Raw genomic sequence first — 17,269 nt, forward strand, 5'->3', positions numbered from 1 at the left:
CAGTTTGTAGTTCATCCACTTACGTGGAACATAATCACTGCACGTGTGCATAGCTTGATGCTGCCCACTGGCACAAGGGGTTTTCTGATCTGTAACTATCCTAGTGGACTGTTCTTTCCTGGAATAAAGGCAGTCCTTAACATACAGAAGGAAGTTGATCTTTTTAGCATATGTGAAAGAAATGTCGCTTTCAGTCCTTTCTTGTAGAAAGTGGATTATTGGAGAAGACAACCCAGTAAGCATCCATGTAAACATAGGTTTTACCCTTTTTTCAGTCTGGATGAGATTTCAATACGGTAACACATTGGGGGCTTTCACTGAAACGTTACCTAAATATTCTTTGACAACTTACATGCAAATCTGCTCACCCTATTCCTAAAATCCACCCTGCTCTTCACAGGTAACTTAACCTTCCTTCCTGGAGAGATCATCTCTACACAGGATGAAGCAAAATAATTCACCTACTAATATTTTGTGGGTTATTTTCTCCAACAAAGGGTCCATTTGATCCCACTTCATACAGCATTATGATTCTTCACGCCTTGCAGCCACTCTGAGATGGAAAGATGGACTACCCACTCATAAATATGCTGCAGTGTCCAGTTTTCATCTGCTTTGATGCGGGTAGAGCCACTATCATCAATGGAATAATGTCAACTTGAACAAAACATAGAGTGGTCCTGTCACATCTGTCACACAGATTTAGATAAGTATTCACAACTTAGGTATCTAAATGTTATGTAGGAAGGTAGCATAGCACTGAAGGTGATTAGCTGGGTCAGTGGGTCTGGTCCCACACAGCTGCACAATGAACACGACACGTAGGGACTCTGTAGTTGTCCTTTTTGTACCCAAAATAGCTTGGCTGTCTTGTAACTGCATATACAATTAGCAATAGAGGGAGAGAAGGAGAAACTAAGGGCACCACCAGTCATTGGCGGGGCGCTGATTCATAAGGTGATATTCCTAGAGAACTCTAGGGAGCAGCCTATGCCTTTTGGCACCATGGTCCCTGTCGTTTTTGTATACCTAATCTGGGGGCCTACTTCCTCCTAAATCCTAATCACATGATAGGATTAATCCTGTTCTTTATTCGCAAAACTGGTTTAATCGTATAAACGTAAAACAAAGTAAACCCTGCTGTGCATCTCAGCCAAAAAGGGAAGCGAGGCCCCTGAAAGGCTCCAGTATGGTTCGTAGAAATGTTAGGATCAATAGGAGCACTAATGTTTCTGCACTATAGAGAGATATCCAAATAAAAATCACGTTATGTCAAAGGCGTCTTTTGCCTCTCATGCATTTCAACGTGACTTATAAGTAATAATTATTTCTATTAAGCAGATTTAAGGCCAAATGTTACATGAGTGTTCACCGCTTCACTAGCGGCTAAGAAGGAGCTGCATTTTCCTGTCTTGATCATAACCGTTAGCTTGCTATTGGCTTATTCCACAAACTCTTAATGCAGCTCTCTTCTTCCTTCTACTGAAAGAGACGATTTCTCTCTCCTTTCCCCCTTCCCTCCCAATATTCTCTAAGTAAGTTCCAAAGAAATGACCTTGGAGCCCTCATGCAGCCTTGCACTACCAAGGGAGCCCATTGTGTGAATGAATTGTTGAAACACTGCAAAAAGGAGAAGAAAATCCAGCAGCAGTGCTAGCATGTGCTTTACTAAGGCTCAGACTGAAAACAGACACAGAAGTTAACAGATTTTCCAGTCACCTCCAGGCTCTTCTCTTGAGTGACAACTTCAGAATAAAGACAGCACAGGAATACTATACTCGGCAACTCTAAAACATGATGGGCCAAATTTGGATTTAGGCAGAAACTCAGTTGCCACCACAGAGCTTCAGATAATTTTTTCTTCTGAAGTTACTTAACATATCCCAAGCAATGTAAAACATACTTTAAAGTGGTAGAGATCGACTGAGATAAATGAATTTGCTTCATCTACATTCATATCATATTCTCAGAGCAAAATGCCACTGGTGTAAATAAGTTAACAAGTGGCTGTCAACAGCAACCTGTACAAAATGAGAGCTTGTAGGAAATACAAAGAGGGTGTAATAGAGGAGCCACATGCAAACAGGCTGGAAGTGAAAGCAGGGAAAACAACTCACAGGAGGAATGAGGTAAACTGAACCTCCATTTTGACAGAATGCTGTTTTTTTCTCCCCGTGATGCTTCCTCTGTAGTACATTAATTGCATGTTACTGCAGAACAGCAAACCACAGAACTGATGCAGGCTTTGTAATAATATATATCCATTACTGAACCAATTTGCAACAGGTGTGTAACACACACCACTCTTATGTGATAAGATTATTCTGACCAACTGGATCTGACGTTGGCTTGATTTATGTTACACGAATCTTGCTTAAGTGGAAAAATTCTCACTCACATACCTTAGATCCAAATGCAACTCAACTTCTATTTCACTGTTACATTATGAATTTTCAATTGCATCTGCACCTTACAAGGCTGTTCAAATTATCAAACCCCTCTGTTTTGTGTGCAGGAACAGAACAATGTCACTATACATGAAACATACCTGGGCTTGGGCACTCGTTCGTCAGGAACTGGTGTCCACGTTGAGTCTGGAGACTTTTGTTCTTTGAATCTCCCAGTAAATACATTGGCAATGTCAAGCATGTCATAGGCACAGACTGCAGAGCCAGGGATGCTGCAAAGTGACATTTCCCAGAAACTGTTACTGATTCTGCAGTGCATAAGATCTTGAGTGAAAAACATGCTGTATAGAAGACTTCCTGTCACGGGCTACTCAATCCTGAATTCTGTAACCTCTCAGTATTGTTAGGAAAAGCCAGCCCCATGGAAAAAGCTCAAATATACCAATCAGCAGACAGCTCCTGCCAGAACAATTTGTTTCAAATCCTCTACAGTAAGAAGCAATTGCAACAATCCTGAAGAAAGGAAAAAAATCTGTGGGACTCTGGGTACCACTGGTGATGCATAAGGAGTAATAGTCAGTCTTATTCAGAGCCCATTAAAAAATTAAAGTTCTTGTAAGTCTCAATATCTCTCGGTATGAATTCTCACAGTTCCTGTCATGGCTCAAAAATACACTGCATAAAGTCCAAAAGTTGGTGCTGATCAAACTGGGAGAATGCTGCAATGTACCACTGAGCTGGCATTTACATGTTATTACTTCATCCTCCCAGAGCCTGATCTCCAAGTTTTCCCAGAAGAAAGGATTTAATTATGCTCAGGAATTTGCTTAACTCAATGAGGTGTAAAGAGCTTATAGAAGCAAATTCAATTTTATTTTTAGATCATAAAGCTGTAAATTTCAGCTTTTTGATTATTTGCATGCAACTTCCTAAACCTAATTATATCCTTACCTACATACTTTCTAAAAAGCACAGGGGTTTCCCATGGTCAGTCACTTGGAAGCATGAATTATTCATTTACCCACCTTTCATTTTTTTACACACAAACTACTGTATTCGTGTCTGACTTTCACTGCTTGATTTTATCAGGTAAATAGCATGAACCCAGCTGGCTGGGGCTTTCAATCTTGCTTTTAGCTACTAGGATATTATACACCACATTAAAAATGTAGGAACCGTAATACTGCGACAGAGAATAAAGTTGAATTCATAAAGGTATATAAATTGATAGAAAAATAAGTGTTTAAATATTAGAAGGTTTCAAAATTATTATTACTGAAGGAAACAAGAAGTAGGGAGACAGTATCAGTCTTTGATCTCCACAGATTGTGTTTTATATGGAAGGAAGCTTCAAAGCTCTATTAATGTAATGCTACACAGGAGTTTCAAAAGGAGGCAGCCACACGTATATTGATGTAAGAGTTGGTCAAGGGTCTACTTGGTCACACACAGGACCTCACCCTAAAAGACACCTCAAGACTCACTCCAGCTAGAAGACTTTGCACTTTGTTGAATTAAGCCCTAAAGAAAAAACAACCCTAAAGTCTTGAGGTGTGCTGTAAAGAACTAAAAGCTCTGAGAAGTGTGCTCAACCCACAACTACACAGTGATGAATGGATTGAGAAGACTGCAACAGCTTTCACTCTTGAGGATGTCATTTTGCATGTCCACCATGTGATAATGTCAAATGGATGGAGTACTGTGCGTCACAGCCAAGCCGTTGCCCAACCACTGCACTACAACCCTGTCACTAGCTCCTGCCCTGGGTGACCTTAGATTAGGCTGGGGACTGTCTTCCAGCTCACCCTAGTTGAAGCTTTGTTCCAATGATCAAAGATATTTGTTGCAGCTTTTCCTCAGTAGGGGAGGAATGAGAGAGATCTGCCCATGTCAGAGGCAGGTCTGTTAATGAGGTGTCTCTAAACCTATGCACCTTTCAATATCTGACAAAAAATGGAGCCTATAAAATAGTAGCTTGATTTTAACACCAAGTACTTAGATTTGAAATTCAGGGAAAAGTATTATTCACAACATGCCACAGGAAATACTAGCAGACTGGGAGGACAATTTCAGTTTTGAGATTATATCAAGATACAACCTATTTATTGATGTCGAATCTCTGTTTGTTCACTTGTTTTTATTAAGCCAGTTTGCATAAAAAGAAATCATCTTAATTTAATTCTGTATTCCCTATTGGTAGCATAATTATTCCATTGCAGTTCCTAGCGTTTTGATGTCAAAAGCAGCAATTATGCATTACAGGCCTGGGTTTACTCTCATTTAAAGCCAGTTCTGTGCATGACCTCACTGAGGTCAGGCTTTAAAAGACATAGCGAGTCTACAGCAAAACCAGATGAATTTCAGCAATAAAGTTCCCCTTTCAGCTCAAACATTACTCTGTGAAACAGCAATATATTTTTTAATTAGAGTGCTACTATTTTTTTAACTTCTCTGGGAGACCTCAATAATTAGATACAGCTACTCTTCTAATAACTTCTGGAGAAGCACATTATAATGTGTAATGGTAATAAATTCTTTGCAGATGAACTGATGCTTTTGGAACCACACAAACAATGAAATTCAGATGTTGTGGGGACCCTCTGCCTCAGCCAGCAGGACAGCTTAGGTTCTTGGCTGTCCCAGGAGAAAATGCAAGAGTCAGTAGGTATATATGAAATAAACGGAAGGAGTACTAACATGGCTCTTGGGGGTTTACACATAAACAGGACAGGCCCAGTCCTTTCTCTGTGAGAAAAATAATAATCATGTTTTCTCTTTGGAATAACATTCTACAAAAATTCTCGGTGGCTGGTCTAAATTATTCCCATATATAGGAGAGTATGACCAAGGAACATGTCCAGATAGTAAATGACTGAAAGCTGCTCTAAGTTATCAGATAGAAAATGTAGTAAGCAATACCAGGGTATCTCAAAATGAAACACAAACTACTGGTATGCATGTGGTAAATAATAATTACATTGTATGAGCAACCACTTCTTGTATCTTCATAAAGTAAAAAGAAACTGCAGTGAAAAGCAAAACATGAAGGAAGCAGAAGGTAAAAGGTTAGTGTGCTTATTACCTATTATATGGAGTGGAGAAGGTTGCTAAAACAACATCCCGACCATTGAAATGGATAACATCTGTAACTGCCTGGAGTATGTTAAAGTAGAAGTGTGAATCGCCAGGAACTGAGCAGTTCAAACGAGCCTTGAGAAAGGAAGTCCACTGTTTTTCCAGCACTCTCTGAGATCCTCCCATGTCATTTTTGCAAACCTGAGCCACCCTTGGGAAAACTACCTAGAAGGAGCAGAGCAAAAATAATGGATGAAATGAACATTTGTTTGGACTAAAGATTTTGTTGGAATTCTGCTTTTACAACAAGGTGTTTAATTTAATCCCACGTTTCCATAATCTGAAACAGAGAAAAATTAAGCTTTAGAACAGTGTGCTATAAAAGATAAGGCTGAAGCATTTACTATACAGTCATAAATCCTTCAGGAGATCTGTCCTCAACCCATATAAAACTCATTTCCATGCAGACTGCTTAGCTTTCTATTTCCCCAAACAAAAGCACATTTTATATTCACAATCCCTGCAACCCACGCTGCCTGCTCTGACATTTATGTTTTCAGCACTTAAAACCTATGCAGATCTCACTGGGCTTTTATTCCTGCCCTCCACCTTTGTGACCTTGGTCAGCTCTTCTGACTGCTTAGTCAGAAAGCTATTGTGAAATTAGCAAAAATGCAGAAAGTGTTTAATTATTCTTTGCAGAATGGCAGAGCACAGAATGCCTGTCCCTGTTTATTCAGCACTCCAATCAGGTTTCTTAAAGAAAAATATATCCCTGCTCTGGAAATCTAACGAATTCCTACTAAACTGAAGTAACTACATTTGCCTTGTATGTTTTAAGATTTTAGAAAAGAGATTCCAGTATACACCATCACTGTAGAGAAACCACCCTGTTTCTTTTCAAGGCACTGAAATGTTTCACTCCAACCAACCTTTTGGCTTAAGCGATAGGAATCTTCTCAAAATGGTGACCTTGTCATCATGATTTATGGTTCTCATTTCAAGGTCACTGCTAACAGCATTGGTCCAAGAACAGCATATGTTTTCCTCCTCCTGAATCTGACAAAGTCATTCAAGGCAATATTTTTGCCCTTACCTTTCCCATGCTGTTGTACTCCACTGCTATTTCTCGGAAGAAGAAGTAAATGTAATTGCCATAGTCCACTGCCTGGACAAAGTACGGTTCTAGGAAAAAACCCAAGACATCCTATTTAGGCACCATGTACAGCATATAGCATGCAAAGAGAAGCCAAATACATTCACACTAAACACCCAAAGGTGAAATGCCCACATCAGGCAAGTTTGCTCAGTTTCCAGAACCAGCAACATCAGCACTGTAGAAGAATCGCTGCCTGGGGACAGGACAGCTGGGGACAAGCCTGTGACAACATAACTGAAAGTTATTTAAGTGTTTGCCACTAATACGTCTGCCCTGCATGGAGCATGAGGAAAGGTAAAGAGGCAATATATATAGTGGTATGCCTGAGGGGTGCAAGCAGTGCTCTTCATGGCATGCAGGCTATGTGCGGAGGGAAAAACAAACTGTGTAACTGTTTCTGCCGACACGTCTCTGCAGCAGCAAGCAAAGTGGGACAGCTAAAGTTGACACCTGGCAAAACATTTCTGCACACAGAAAAAGACTTCAAACTATGGTTTTGCTCACTGTTAAAATCATTCCAAATGCTAACTATTCATAACGCCTACATGAAGCTAAACAGCACCGTTCTTAACAATGAGAGCATTTAGAGCACAGAAATTGCCTAATTCAATGGCAGCTGTACAGTCTCTAAGAACCATAAAAGAAAGGTTTTATGCAGTATTCCCATAATTTTATTTTCATTGATGAATCTCAATGTTACAGGACAAACCCGCTATGCTTCATGAAGCCTTGACTGTTACCATATACACTCCTGCGGCAAGAATATTTTCAAACACAGTCCAAGCACACCTAGGTCTGCAAGTTCCAACCTTTATATCCAACAGCTGTAAGCTGATGTATTTCAGCTTGGAAAGCTTGCTGAGGTATATGTTGTGATCTACCCTGCTCACAGTTTCTGTCAGATCCAGTAACTTGGGGTCAGGAGAAGGAGAGAGATAAACAGATCAGTACAAGTATGAGATGTAATCTAGTTGCTTCTTTCTGCCAGAAAGCGGTGGTGAAATGAAATGACACAGAGGTCTGTCAGGAATACAAGACTCTCATCAGGGATGCTGCATTTTTCGTTTTGTTTGTTTATCTACCTTTCAACCACTTTGAGTCATGTTTAACTGTCCGCAGAGTTGGGCTGTCTCCAAGGCTCCGGTATATGACTGCATCTATTGCAAGGAAGTCGGTCACTGTGGCAGAATACAGCTTTCCCTCTGGGGAGAAAGGAAAGAAGAAACAAGAGGGGAGGCACACTTGAAACAATGTAATTGGTTTCTCTCATCAGTCAAATGAGATGGGGCAAACAGTATCATCGCAATCTCCTTAGGAACATTCAGGGAAAAAATTCAGTTAGGTAAAGGGGTCTGAGCACTGAACAAGGATGTCACCAATTTTCAAAACTGTTATTTCAGAGGCATGCCATGGGAGAAAAAAACCTTATGGGTAATTTTTCTCCAGCTTAGGTAAGTCATACCGTGTTCAGTTTCCCTGCACACGCTTCTGGTTCAATTCTCATAAATTCTGCCTATGTTTGTGAGCAAAACAAATACGGGGAAACCATGACAGAACTGTTAGTTTTAACTGGGAGGGCAAGCCAGACGGGTCTTATGGACTGCAGCTAATTGACACTTATGCAAATTTCTCCCTTTGAGAGCACTCCTCCTCTGCCAAAGATCACTAGCAAAAAATTAAACAGCATGCACAGACCCCAGGCGAAACAGGGATGCAAAGAGATGAAGGAGGACTGCCTATCTATGTTTCTTTTCTAAAACGTGTTTCAGGCATTTTCTGCATGAATTATGCATTCCTCTCTCTTAAATAACTGAAGGACAAGCAATTAAAGGGGTCTAAAAAATGGCACGCCAAGGACAACCAAAAAATGCAAAGCTGTTAGAAGGCAAAAGCATTAGTTCCAACATTTTGAAATTCCATTTGTTGTCTAATCAGTTTGCGGGTCATGGTAGCTGTACAGGGCTGTTTTCATGTGTGAGACAGATCTTGGAACTTGATGTCTGGTAGGAGCGCAAGCATTGCAGCATGAGGACACAACTCTGTTGTGTCTACATAAAAATCACAATGGACGCCATCTCTTTTGACAGAGATTATGTTGTGTGCTGGGCCTTGAGATCACCAGCACTGAGGACATACCCAGCAGAAAGCAGAGAGGCTGCTATTGGTAAAGATCTCCCCATTGCACTTACAGACAATCTTTTGTTTCAGCTCAAGAGTTTAAAATCAGACTCTTTTTTTATTTGCAGGGCTGTAATCTTTGTTCTGAGCCCCTACATTTCCCATCATTATTTGGCTATTTAAAAATGGTCTTTTTCTCTTAGCAAAACAGAAAAAATAACTACAAAAAAAAAAAAAGCAGATAGTAAAAACAATTTTAAAATAGAATAAAAAGCGGAATTGTTTAGATATGGATGTCTGAACTCATAACAATACAATCACACTTTCTTTTCTTTTCCTGCCAAGTTCCTGAAGACCATGTGACCAATCACAATTTGCGCATATCAGCTGTAATAGCTACAGACTGCAAGAAGAGCCATATTCATGTAAGTGCACCCAACAGACTCAGATGAGCTGGACTAGTGCCCTAAACTGCTCTGAAACTGCTTTTCGCTGCACTCCCAAAGAGTTACCATGAGTATCAATGTGTATGGCATATAAAATGGTGATTTTCTGAGGCAAGCAGATTTACAGGGTATATTCTACGAGAATGTATTTGAACAGTATCACATTTACTCTGAATCACCGTGAAAGAGCATGATCATTTCTACAAATATTTTTTTATTTTCCAATCCTGCGAGGACTTCTTCAGTGACAGACTGGGAGTCATCTTACCAAACTTCAGCTGCATGTAAAGTAAATGTTTACAGTAAGCTGGTCATAAACACTTTCTTGGCCAGTACTGTAAGAACTGCTCTTCTGAAAGGTTGTTCAGACAGCCCTAAGGATAGGGAATCTGAGACACATGGGATAAATCTTTCTCTGAAGGTGTCTCTTTCCATGGTTTATGAATTACCTGCTATAATCAGAGAATTTCTACTTTATGTTCTTTTGACTGGAATTAAGAAACTACGTATTACCACCATCATCATCATCAGCATTTTGAAACAAAAGGACCCATTTATTTACACTTTTTTAAAGAGTAAAAAAGAAAAAAAAAATGCAATCTGCTATAAAATCTCTCCTGAGGCAGATGATGCCACCTCAAACACAGTAGTGCTTACTACAGCTCTTCAGCCACAGATTCACTTGAGAGTGGCTGAAACACTCACACACTCTTAAATCTTCAGAGGACTGGCTAAAGTATTTCCATGTGAGCACCCAAGCTCTGCTTTCTAGTATCATACATACTGAAGAGGACTGGCATTATCATGTCTGACTTTGGTACTATCTTTACCACCTACTTTACAAGATAAGAAAAGATCAGCATGGTTCACACCAAGAGAAGTTCAATAAAGAAACAATTTAATCAGGACTTCCTGAGGAGAGGTACAAAAATACCACACAATCAACAGCCCAAATCAACTCCATTAATAATCACTCACTTTTCTTAACTATTATAGTAGAAACCAGAGTTAACTGTATTCTGCTGCATGCAGCATAATTCATTATTAACCAACACATTTTTCTTTGTTGTCTGCAACAACCGGTAACACCACACTGAGATGTTTTCTGCTTTAAAATAAAATCACTTTCCCTTTCCTTCTAGAGTAAGAAAAAGGCACATTACAGCATGTTACTTAACTTCCTTTTATTATGAAGTTTAACTTAAGCTTAGAGCTGTTAAAGAGCATGTCATAGAATCATAGAATAGTTAGGGTTCGAAAGGACCTTAAGATCATCTAATTCCAACCCCCCTGCCATGGGCAGGGACACCTCACAATAAACCATGTTACTCAAGACCCCGTCCAACCTGGCCTTGAACACTGCCAGGGATGGAGCATTCACAACTTCCTCGGGCAACCCATTCCAGTGCCTCACCACCCTTATAGTAATAGAATCATAGAATAGTTAAAGATGGAAAAGACCTTAAGATCATCTAGTTCCAAGCCCCCTGCCATGTCCCGCCCACCTCTCATTAAAGTTCACATAAACCTTGACTTTCCTTGACTTCTGCAGAAGCTGGATGCAGCTAGAAATGGTGCCTCACACTGGTCTGGCATAATATTATCACCAATCCAAGAAATACTGAAATATTGAATCAGGAAACTCAGGCTTCAGGTAGTGTTTATGATAGTGAAGCTAATCCTAGAGAAGGCGAGGTTTCTGTGCAAGTGATTTCCTTATGCCCCTTGTTTTTAGTCATTATTCACTCCCTTTGCCATATCTTAGATTTTCACATTCTGGACTCAAGAGACAGAGTGCTATGACAAGCCTGGGCTGCAGGACAGAAAGAAAATATTTATCTCTGTCATTTTACCTGCAAACAACGCAACGTTGGCATGCTTTGCATCATAGGGGCACCTGGCCATCCCACTGAATTCATCTCCCAGAACTTCCAGGGTATCCATCTGAAAAATGAAAGGGAGCTCCTTAGAGAGAAAAATAACTTGTTACCCAGGATGAGACTTGTGACAGTGATTCTTCTTTTCCGGGCAGGGACGAAGGAGCTTTCTCTAACTATGCTCTTACTATGAGTTAAAAACCCAGCAAAAATCATGGTGTTAAATAAAATCAACCTGGAAAAAGTGCATCCAGTAAGTCAGGCAATCTTTTAGAGCTAACCACTCTTACCCCGACACATTTTACAAAAGTCTTCAGTCTATATTTTATCTGTACACAAGCTTCCTGTTGAACTGTAGCAGGCTATGTGGTCTGTGGTTCTGGCAAGGATTCAAAATTTATCCTCAACAGTGATCCAACAGAAGCACTCTTATACACAGAAAAGACTGCAAGCAACACCAGTCAGAAGAAACATTAGGACAATTATCTGTGTGTGCATTTTTCTCCCCAAAGTCCAGAGATCCTTCTGCTCTAGTCTCAACAGTGGTGCTCTCTTCCTTGATTTGCATACTCAGAAGGATGCTCTTCAAGTCTTACTCTATCAGTTGAGTCTGTGTCATGGAGAAATCCTCTTACCATCAGGCAAGAATTAATCTGTGCGGGAACTGTAAAATCTGAGGCTTAAGTGTAAATCCTGGGAAATAAATTCACCCTGAGCACTGATAATCATACAAATGTACAGGTCAACTTTACACTAAGTTCAAGAGGGTTTAGTGAGCTACGGGGGAAAGGTACAGATCTTACCTCTTTAAGTTCTTACACTATCGTATTTTGGGAATAAGAATCTTTCTAGCATATTCAAGTAAGGTCATCAGCTCATACTGTATAAATCACATACAATACAAATTCACAGAGCATGAAAAATAACCCACCTGGCACCATCAACTACTCCAATAAACTTTTAGCTTGCATGTTATAGCAGCCAAGTCCTCCAATGGTCACCATTTGTTTTCTGTCATGTATCCCTCCTGTCAGAACCCACCCGGAAGGGAATTAGTTGTGTCTATTCAAGGGCTAGAAAGCATTTCACATGATAGTGAAAGGAAACTAGTTACAGTCCTAAGCAACTTTTGGTTCACCAAGCCCCACACCTCAGGCTCATCCACACTGCCACTGGTAGGGTAGAGGAATAGCCCTGTTTTCTACTTGGCACAACTTTAGTTGTCTTTCTACATAATGCAGAAATACGTGGAGGAAAGGCCAGAGCAGGTGCTGGAGACACCTTTGCTGACTTCCAGAGGTACCATTACCCAGACCCTGCAGCTCAGCAACAGGTGAAGCAGTGTGCAGAGGCCATGCATCACAGTGAATGAGACTTCTGCAGTAAGGATAAGAAGGGCCATTTATATGCCTCCCATCAGGATGCCAAGGAAATCTGTGGCTGTATTGAAAGACAGCTTTCTAGCAAGGGGTCTGGTTGAGGTTTGTTAGCTACATTAATGGCATTAAGAGCTAAAAAATTATGAGCTGTTCTAGAAGACTAAATACAGCATTGAGACCAAGAAGCTTCATTGCATGCTAGGAGCAGAATGCAAGAAAAGAAGAAAGGGCTGTTAACAAAGCAGCTATCTGCACCACACAATTACCATGACACAGGCTTGTATTTTTATTCAAATTTGATTCTTCCTTCACAGATGGAAATAAAAGACTACTCTGAACTTCTTTTCTGTGTTTCCTAGAACTATAGCCATCACAGTGGCTAAACAAGTTAAAGCAGCATTGCAGAAAAAGCAAGGAAGAGCAGCAGTCGCAGCAAATACCACTAAGGAAGTCGATTTCCTGGATGTTAATGTCTTTACTCTGGTTTGGTTTTTTTCTTACAATAACTCTGAGCCCAGTGAAATGAATGAAAATTGTGCTGTGACTTTGTCAGAAAGAGCATTATCAAAGCTGAATTTTCTTTTTCCTAAAGAAGGATGAGAAATGACCTGTGGGACACAGCAGTGCCTGGAAAAGCAGAGTCTGTATATTAAAAGGGCCTTAGTAAATTAATTTCAAAGTTACTTCAGAGACATCCCCCCAGGCCCTGCAAGCCTGAGACAATGGGAAATATTTGAATAAATGCAGATAACCAGGATACACTATGTCAAAGGAAGAATCTGGGATCAGGGAATTAATGTTGAGCATCCACAGACCAGCACACTTTTCTACACTGCTCAGGATAATGTTTTGGCTTTGCAGATTCTCAGCTAGTGAGGAATACATCACCCTCTTGCTGTACCTTTCCCTGTGGAGATCTGCTGTCAATCACTTCCACAGCACACTATGCCATGGGATCTCCATAGCTATCTGCTGGGTGCCCAGCACTAATCTTCTCAGGGTTTGCTGTGCTAAGCCCTCAAGTGTCTTAAGTACTGGCTTTGGTATTGAGAACAGTACAACAGCGACATTTAAAATGTGCTACTCCAGAGGCAAGCCTTGGCATAAGTCTATGACTTGATGTGGGTGTCAGTAACAAGCTGAGGAACTTTCTGATGAGTAACCGCATACCCAGGCAGAGATCTGAAGGACTCTGCATCTGTGGAGGGCAATACAAACTAGCAATAAACTCTTGACGTGCAGGAGTTGAAAAGAGGTAGGTAATCAGCCTGAGAAATCCTCAGAAATACAGTCAATACTGAGCTCTGTAGCACTGAAACAAGTGGGGATAAATGCTACAGAGTTGAATGATGCACTGTTGAATGACAACCTCATGCTGCTGCCAGCAGAGTCACAATAAATCCAACAGAAAGACAAGGCATAAATGAAATCCCACAAACAGATCACATACCTTGTAGTTCCTGCAAGAAGGGTTGAATGCATTTGTTCCACAGATAAACAGTGTATCCTCATTTCTTTTTAGGAGAACCTTAATAAAATTATGACACTCATCCTGAAGAAAAATAATAAAAAGAATTTCAACTACTGCATTTTGAGTGTTTGGTTTTATTTTTATGCCATGATATTTCATTGTCAGGTCTAAAATGAAACTGGCTGGTAGCCACTGTGATATTCTCAGCTTTATTTCATCTATGTTTAACTGACAATGAGCAAGATGTAATTGCTTTATATTCTAGTGGTTTAAAAATGGTTACAAAGAACTGAAGATATTATATTGATAGCTCAGATTTTGCTATTGTTCACATAGGTGAATTCTGTTTTAAAGCTGTTGCTTTCCCCAAGAATGAAAAATCTGATCTTCCTCTCACCTACATTGCTTAAGACAGTAGCATTACCAGTGCAATGTATTGGCATTAAGCATCCGTAACTAGAAGGGGAAGCAGATGTAAAGAATCAAAGATACTACACCTAGTTCTGATACCACATATGCTAGTCACAGGTTACATACAGTAGGCTAAAATTGGTGTGAGAAACAGTCCTTCAACATCTGTACACATTCAAGCTTTCTGATGCTTTACACAAAGTTACCGGTAAATTCCTTCAGGAGGATGGACAGCAGCACTTAGTTTTTGAGACAAGTGGTAAGCAAAATCAGTACGCTAAGCATTATGTCCAAAAACCTCAGTGCCTTAAGTATTTCAGGATATTCCTGTGTCTCCTGTTGTAATGTTTTATCACATTAAAAGTAAACTATTTTTGCAAATTAAAGCCTTCAGTAAGTTGATGGAAAAAGCAATTACTGGCAAGAAGTGAATGGCATGATCCATTCCACATCACAGGCAGCAGCCTGAGATAATAGTGAAGCAACTAAACTAAAGTGGCAGATGCAGAAGAAATGAAAATTGCCTACCTTATGTTTCCCCTTCATTCTGCATGTGTCTACATCAGCTTGTCTAGATTTCCATGTCAATTTCTACAAGGATCAAGAAAGAAATCAATTAGAGCCCAGAGGTTGTTGCATTTGATTACAGAAGTGTAAGTCCCTTAGGGAGACTAGCTGTTGAACATATATTTATTGAAAGCTTTCTGCACCCTTTCTCTGTGATTAATTCACCGCAACAATGAAAGATCAGTGATGTGGAGCATGCACTTAATTTTGTATTGCCATCTATTCATTAGACTAGAAATGTATCCCTTTTTTTTTAAAGCTTAACCCAACAGAATTTAGCAATAGGCCAGCTTGCAAAAATATGTGCATTTTTCTTGAAAGCACTAAATCCTCTGTTCTTTTAACCTGATATTGTTCTGCAAATCAGAATAAACATTTATGGACTAGAAACTCTAACTGGATTCTAAATAAAATACGTATTCTGGAAGATAATATTTTAGCTTAGCAAAGAAATCAAATTCACGTAATTCTTACCTCTTCAATTCAGCTAACAGGCTCAGGAAGCCTTCTATCTATCAAGACACTGATGACTTTATCTGCTAACACTCTTTCTCCAGAACATTTACAGGCAAATCCCAGCCTGGATATTTTTGTAATGAGTTTCAGGAGTGGTCAAATGTGGTAGGCTGATTAATTATAATAAAACTTCATATAGCCTAAGTTAGTGATGCCTTAGGCACTATTGCCACGATAGTCCTGACAGCGTTTCCCATCAGTAATCTGAGACACTGTGCATTCACGAAGGGCTCCAAGCTGAAAGAGTAACCATGACTGTTTATTTCCATTACAAGCTTGTACCCTCGCTTCTGATGGTCATAAGCTCACCTTCAACATCACTCATACTTACAATGAAATACTCTGCCCTCCTACAGTGGATTAATCCAGTGTCCAAATTCATATGATTTTCTGCTGGACCAAGGCTGTATTTGGCACATATTGCACAGTATGAATGCAATGCAAAGGAGCTGAAGGGAGAGTATTTCTAGTATGTTTATGTCAATACACAATATGGTAATGCAGACAAAGCTCTTCTTAGGTTGAATGAAACTTCCCATGGAGATAATGTGAATATATCTACAAAGTGACGTTATAACAAGATTTTATTTAGTGAGTACTTGCATGAGTGAATAAAATTTGCGTGCATGAAAATATGTAAATAGCACTGGCTTTTAATGATGAAAGTTCCAGCATTCTTAATTGGGATAGTATAGCTGTTACAGAAAACTGCTGAATATAATGAATAGATGTTTGACAGATGTTCCATCAGGGACTTCACTGTATTTCAGTAAAGATTACTTATCAGCCCAGCTAAATCACTTATCAGAAATTCACAGAGGACATGATTGCTATTCTAGCTTTCCTCAAATATGATTAGCAATGCCATCTTACTTGCTTATTACAGTTTCTACAGCAGCACGGGCAAGTGGTTTGAAACAATACCATCTTCCTATTTATTTGAAGTTTGTTCTAGTGTCCTTTCTTTTTGGATGATGATAAAAGCTACTTACTTTGCTAAAATAAATTTCTTCTGTATGTGATGTGTCCATATCAACGGTATAAATATGGTCCCTGTAAACGAAGGCAAATGAACATAAAGTCAAATGGACTAGTAAGATAGCTCATTTTCTATGAAGAGAGTTATCTACCACGAGATAATCCATAATCCATTCAAATAAGATCACAGGTCTTACCCCGGAACACCACTGGCAGCACTGCCTGCTTCTCCCAGAAAAGCACTTTCATATATAAACTGTTTTCCTTCCCATTATTAGAAAAAGAAAAATGCTACAAAACTTCAAAGCGAGATTCTTTCCCAAAAGCAATTATCTGAACAAATGAGATTTTGGAAAGAAGATGAGCCTCATATAATTTCTGCTCTGTAGGTCCTACAGCAGATGCCACAATCTAGCATGCAGATGCTTTTGCTCTCCCCCTTTCTCCTTCTCTTTTAATTTAGCTATTTATTTATCGGTTTGTTTATTTATTTATTTGTCTATTTATTTATTTATTTGAAATTACATGTCTAACCTCAGCTGTGATAAGTTGATTGATAATATGGTAGGCAAAAGGCTGACAGCCACGAAGCTATTCACAGAAATCATTCTTCTCTTCACACACCAGTGGCCAAACTAAACTAAAACACACTGCTGGAAAAAGTTCACACTTCTTGATTGCATTCCCTTTCCTGTCTTCCTGAGAACCTGTCCTTTTCTACAATTAACTGCCAATCTCTCCCTGGAAAAAGGAAATAGTTTCAGCTACTCAGGTAAAGAGATAGTCATAAACATTCTCCTCCCTGGAAACTGAGAACTGAAACCTAAAATGGCGGGGGGGGGGGGGGGGGGGGACACCAACCCC

General features: G+C 39.7%; 1 protein-coding gene across 1 annotated transcript in view; it reads right to left on the reverse strand.

The window, feature by feature from the left end:
- SEMA6A (sema domain, transmembrane domain (TM), and cytoplasmic domain, (semaphorin) 6A) overlaps positions 1–17,269 on the reverse strand; it is a gene marked incomplete at its 3' end in the record, with an annotated part of 38,709 nt that overhangs the window by 14,251 nt on the left and 7,189 nt on the right. The window contains exons 3-10 of the mRNA XM_010024753.1: positions 16,420–16,480; positions 14,873–14,935; positions 13,913–14,014; positions 11,060–11,150; positions 7,725–7,844; positions 6,580–6,668; positions 5,491–5,708; positions 2,549–2,680 (exon numbers count right to left, since the gene is read on the reverse strand). Of these exons, the coding sequence (XP_010023055.1) occupies positions 2,549–2,680; positions 5,491–5,708; positions 6,580–6,668; positions 7,725–7,844; positions 11,060–11,150; positions 13,913–14,014; positions 14,873–14,935; positions 16,420–16,480 (876 nt within the window). The remainder of the gene's footprint in view (positions 1–2,548; positions 2,681–5,490; positions 5,709–6,579; positions 6,669–7,724; positions 7,845–11,059; positions 11,151–13,912; positions 14,015–14,872; positions 14,936–16,419; positions 16,481–17,269) is intronic.

This window comes from Nestor notabilis, unplaced genomic scaffold (assembly GCF_000696875.1).
Source record: "Nestor notabilis isolate BGI_N333 unplaced genomic scaffold, ASM69687v1 scaffold3582, whole genome shotgun sequence".
NCBI classification, from domain to species: domain Eukaryota; kingdom Metazoa; phylum Chordata; class Aves; order Psittaciformes; family Psittacidae; genus Nestor; species Nestor notabilis.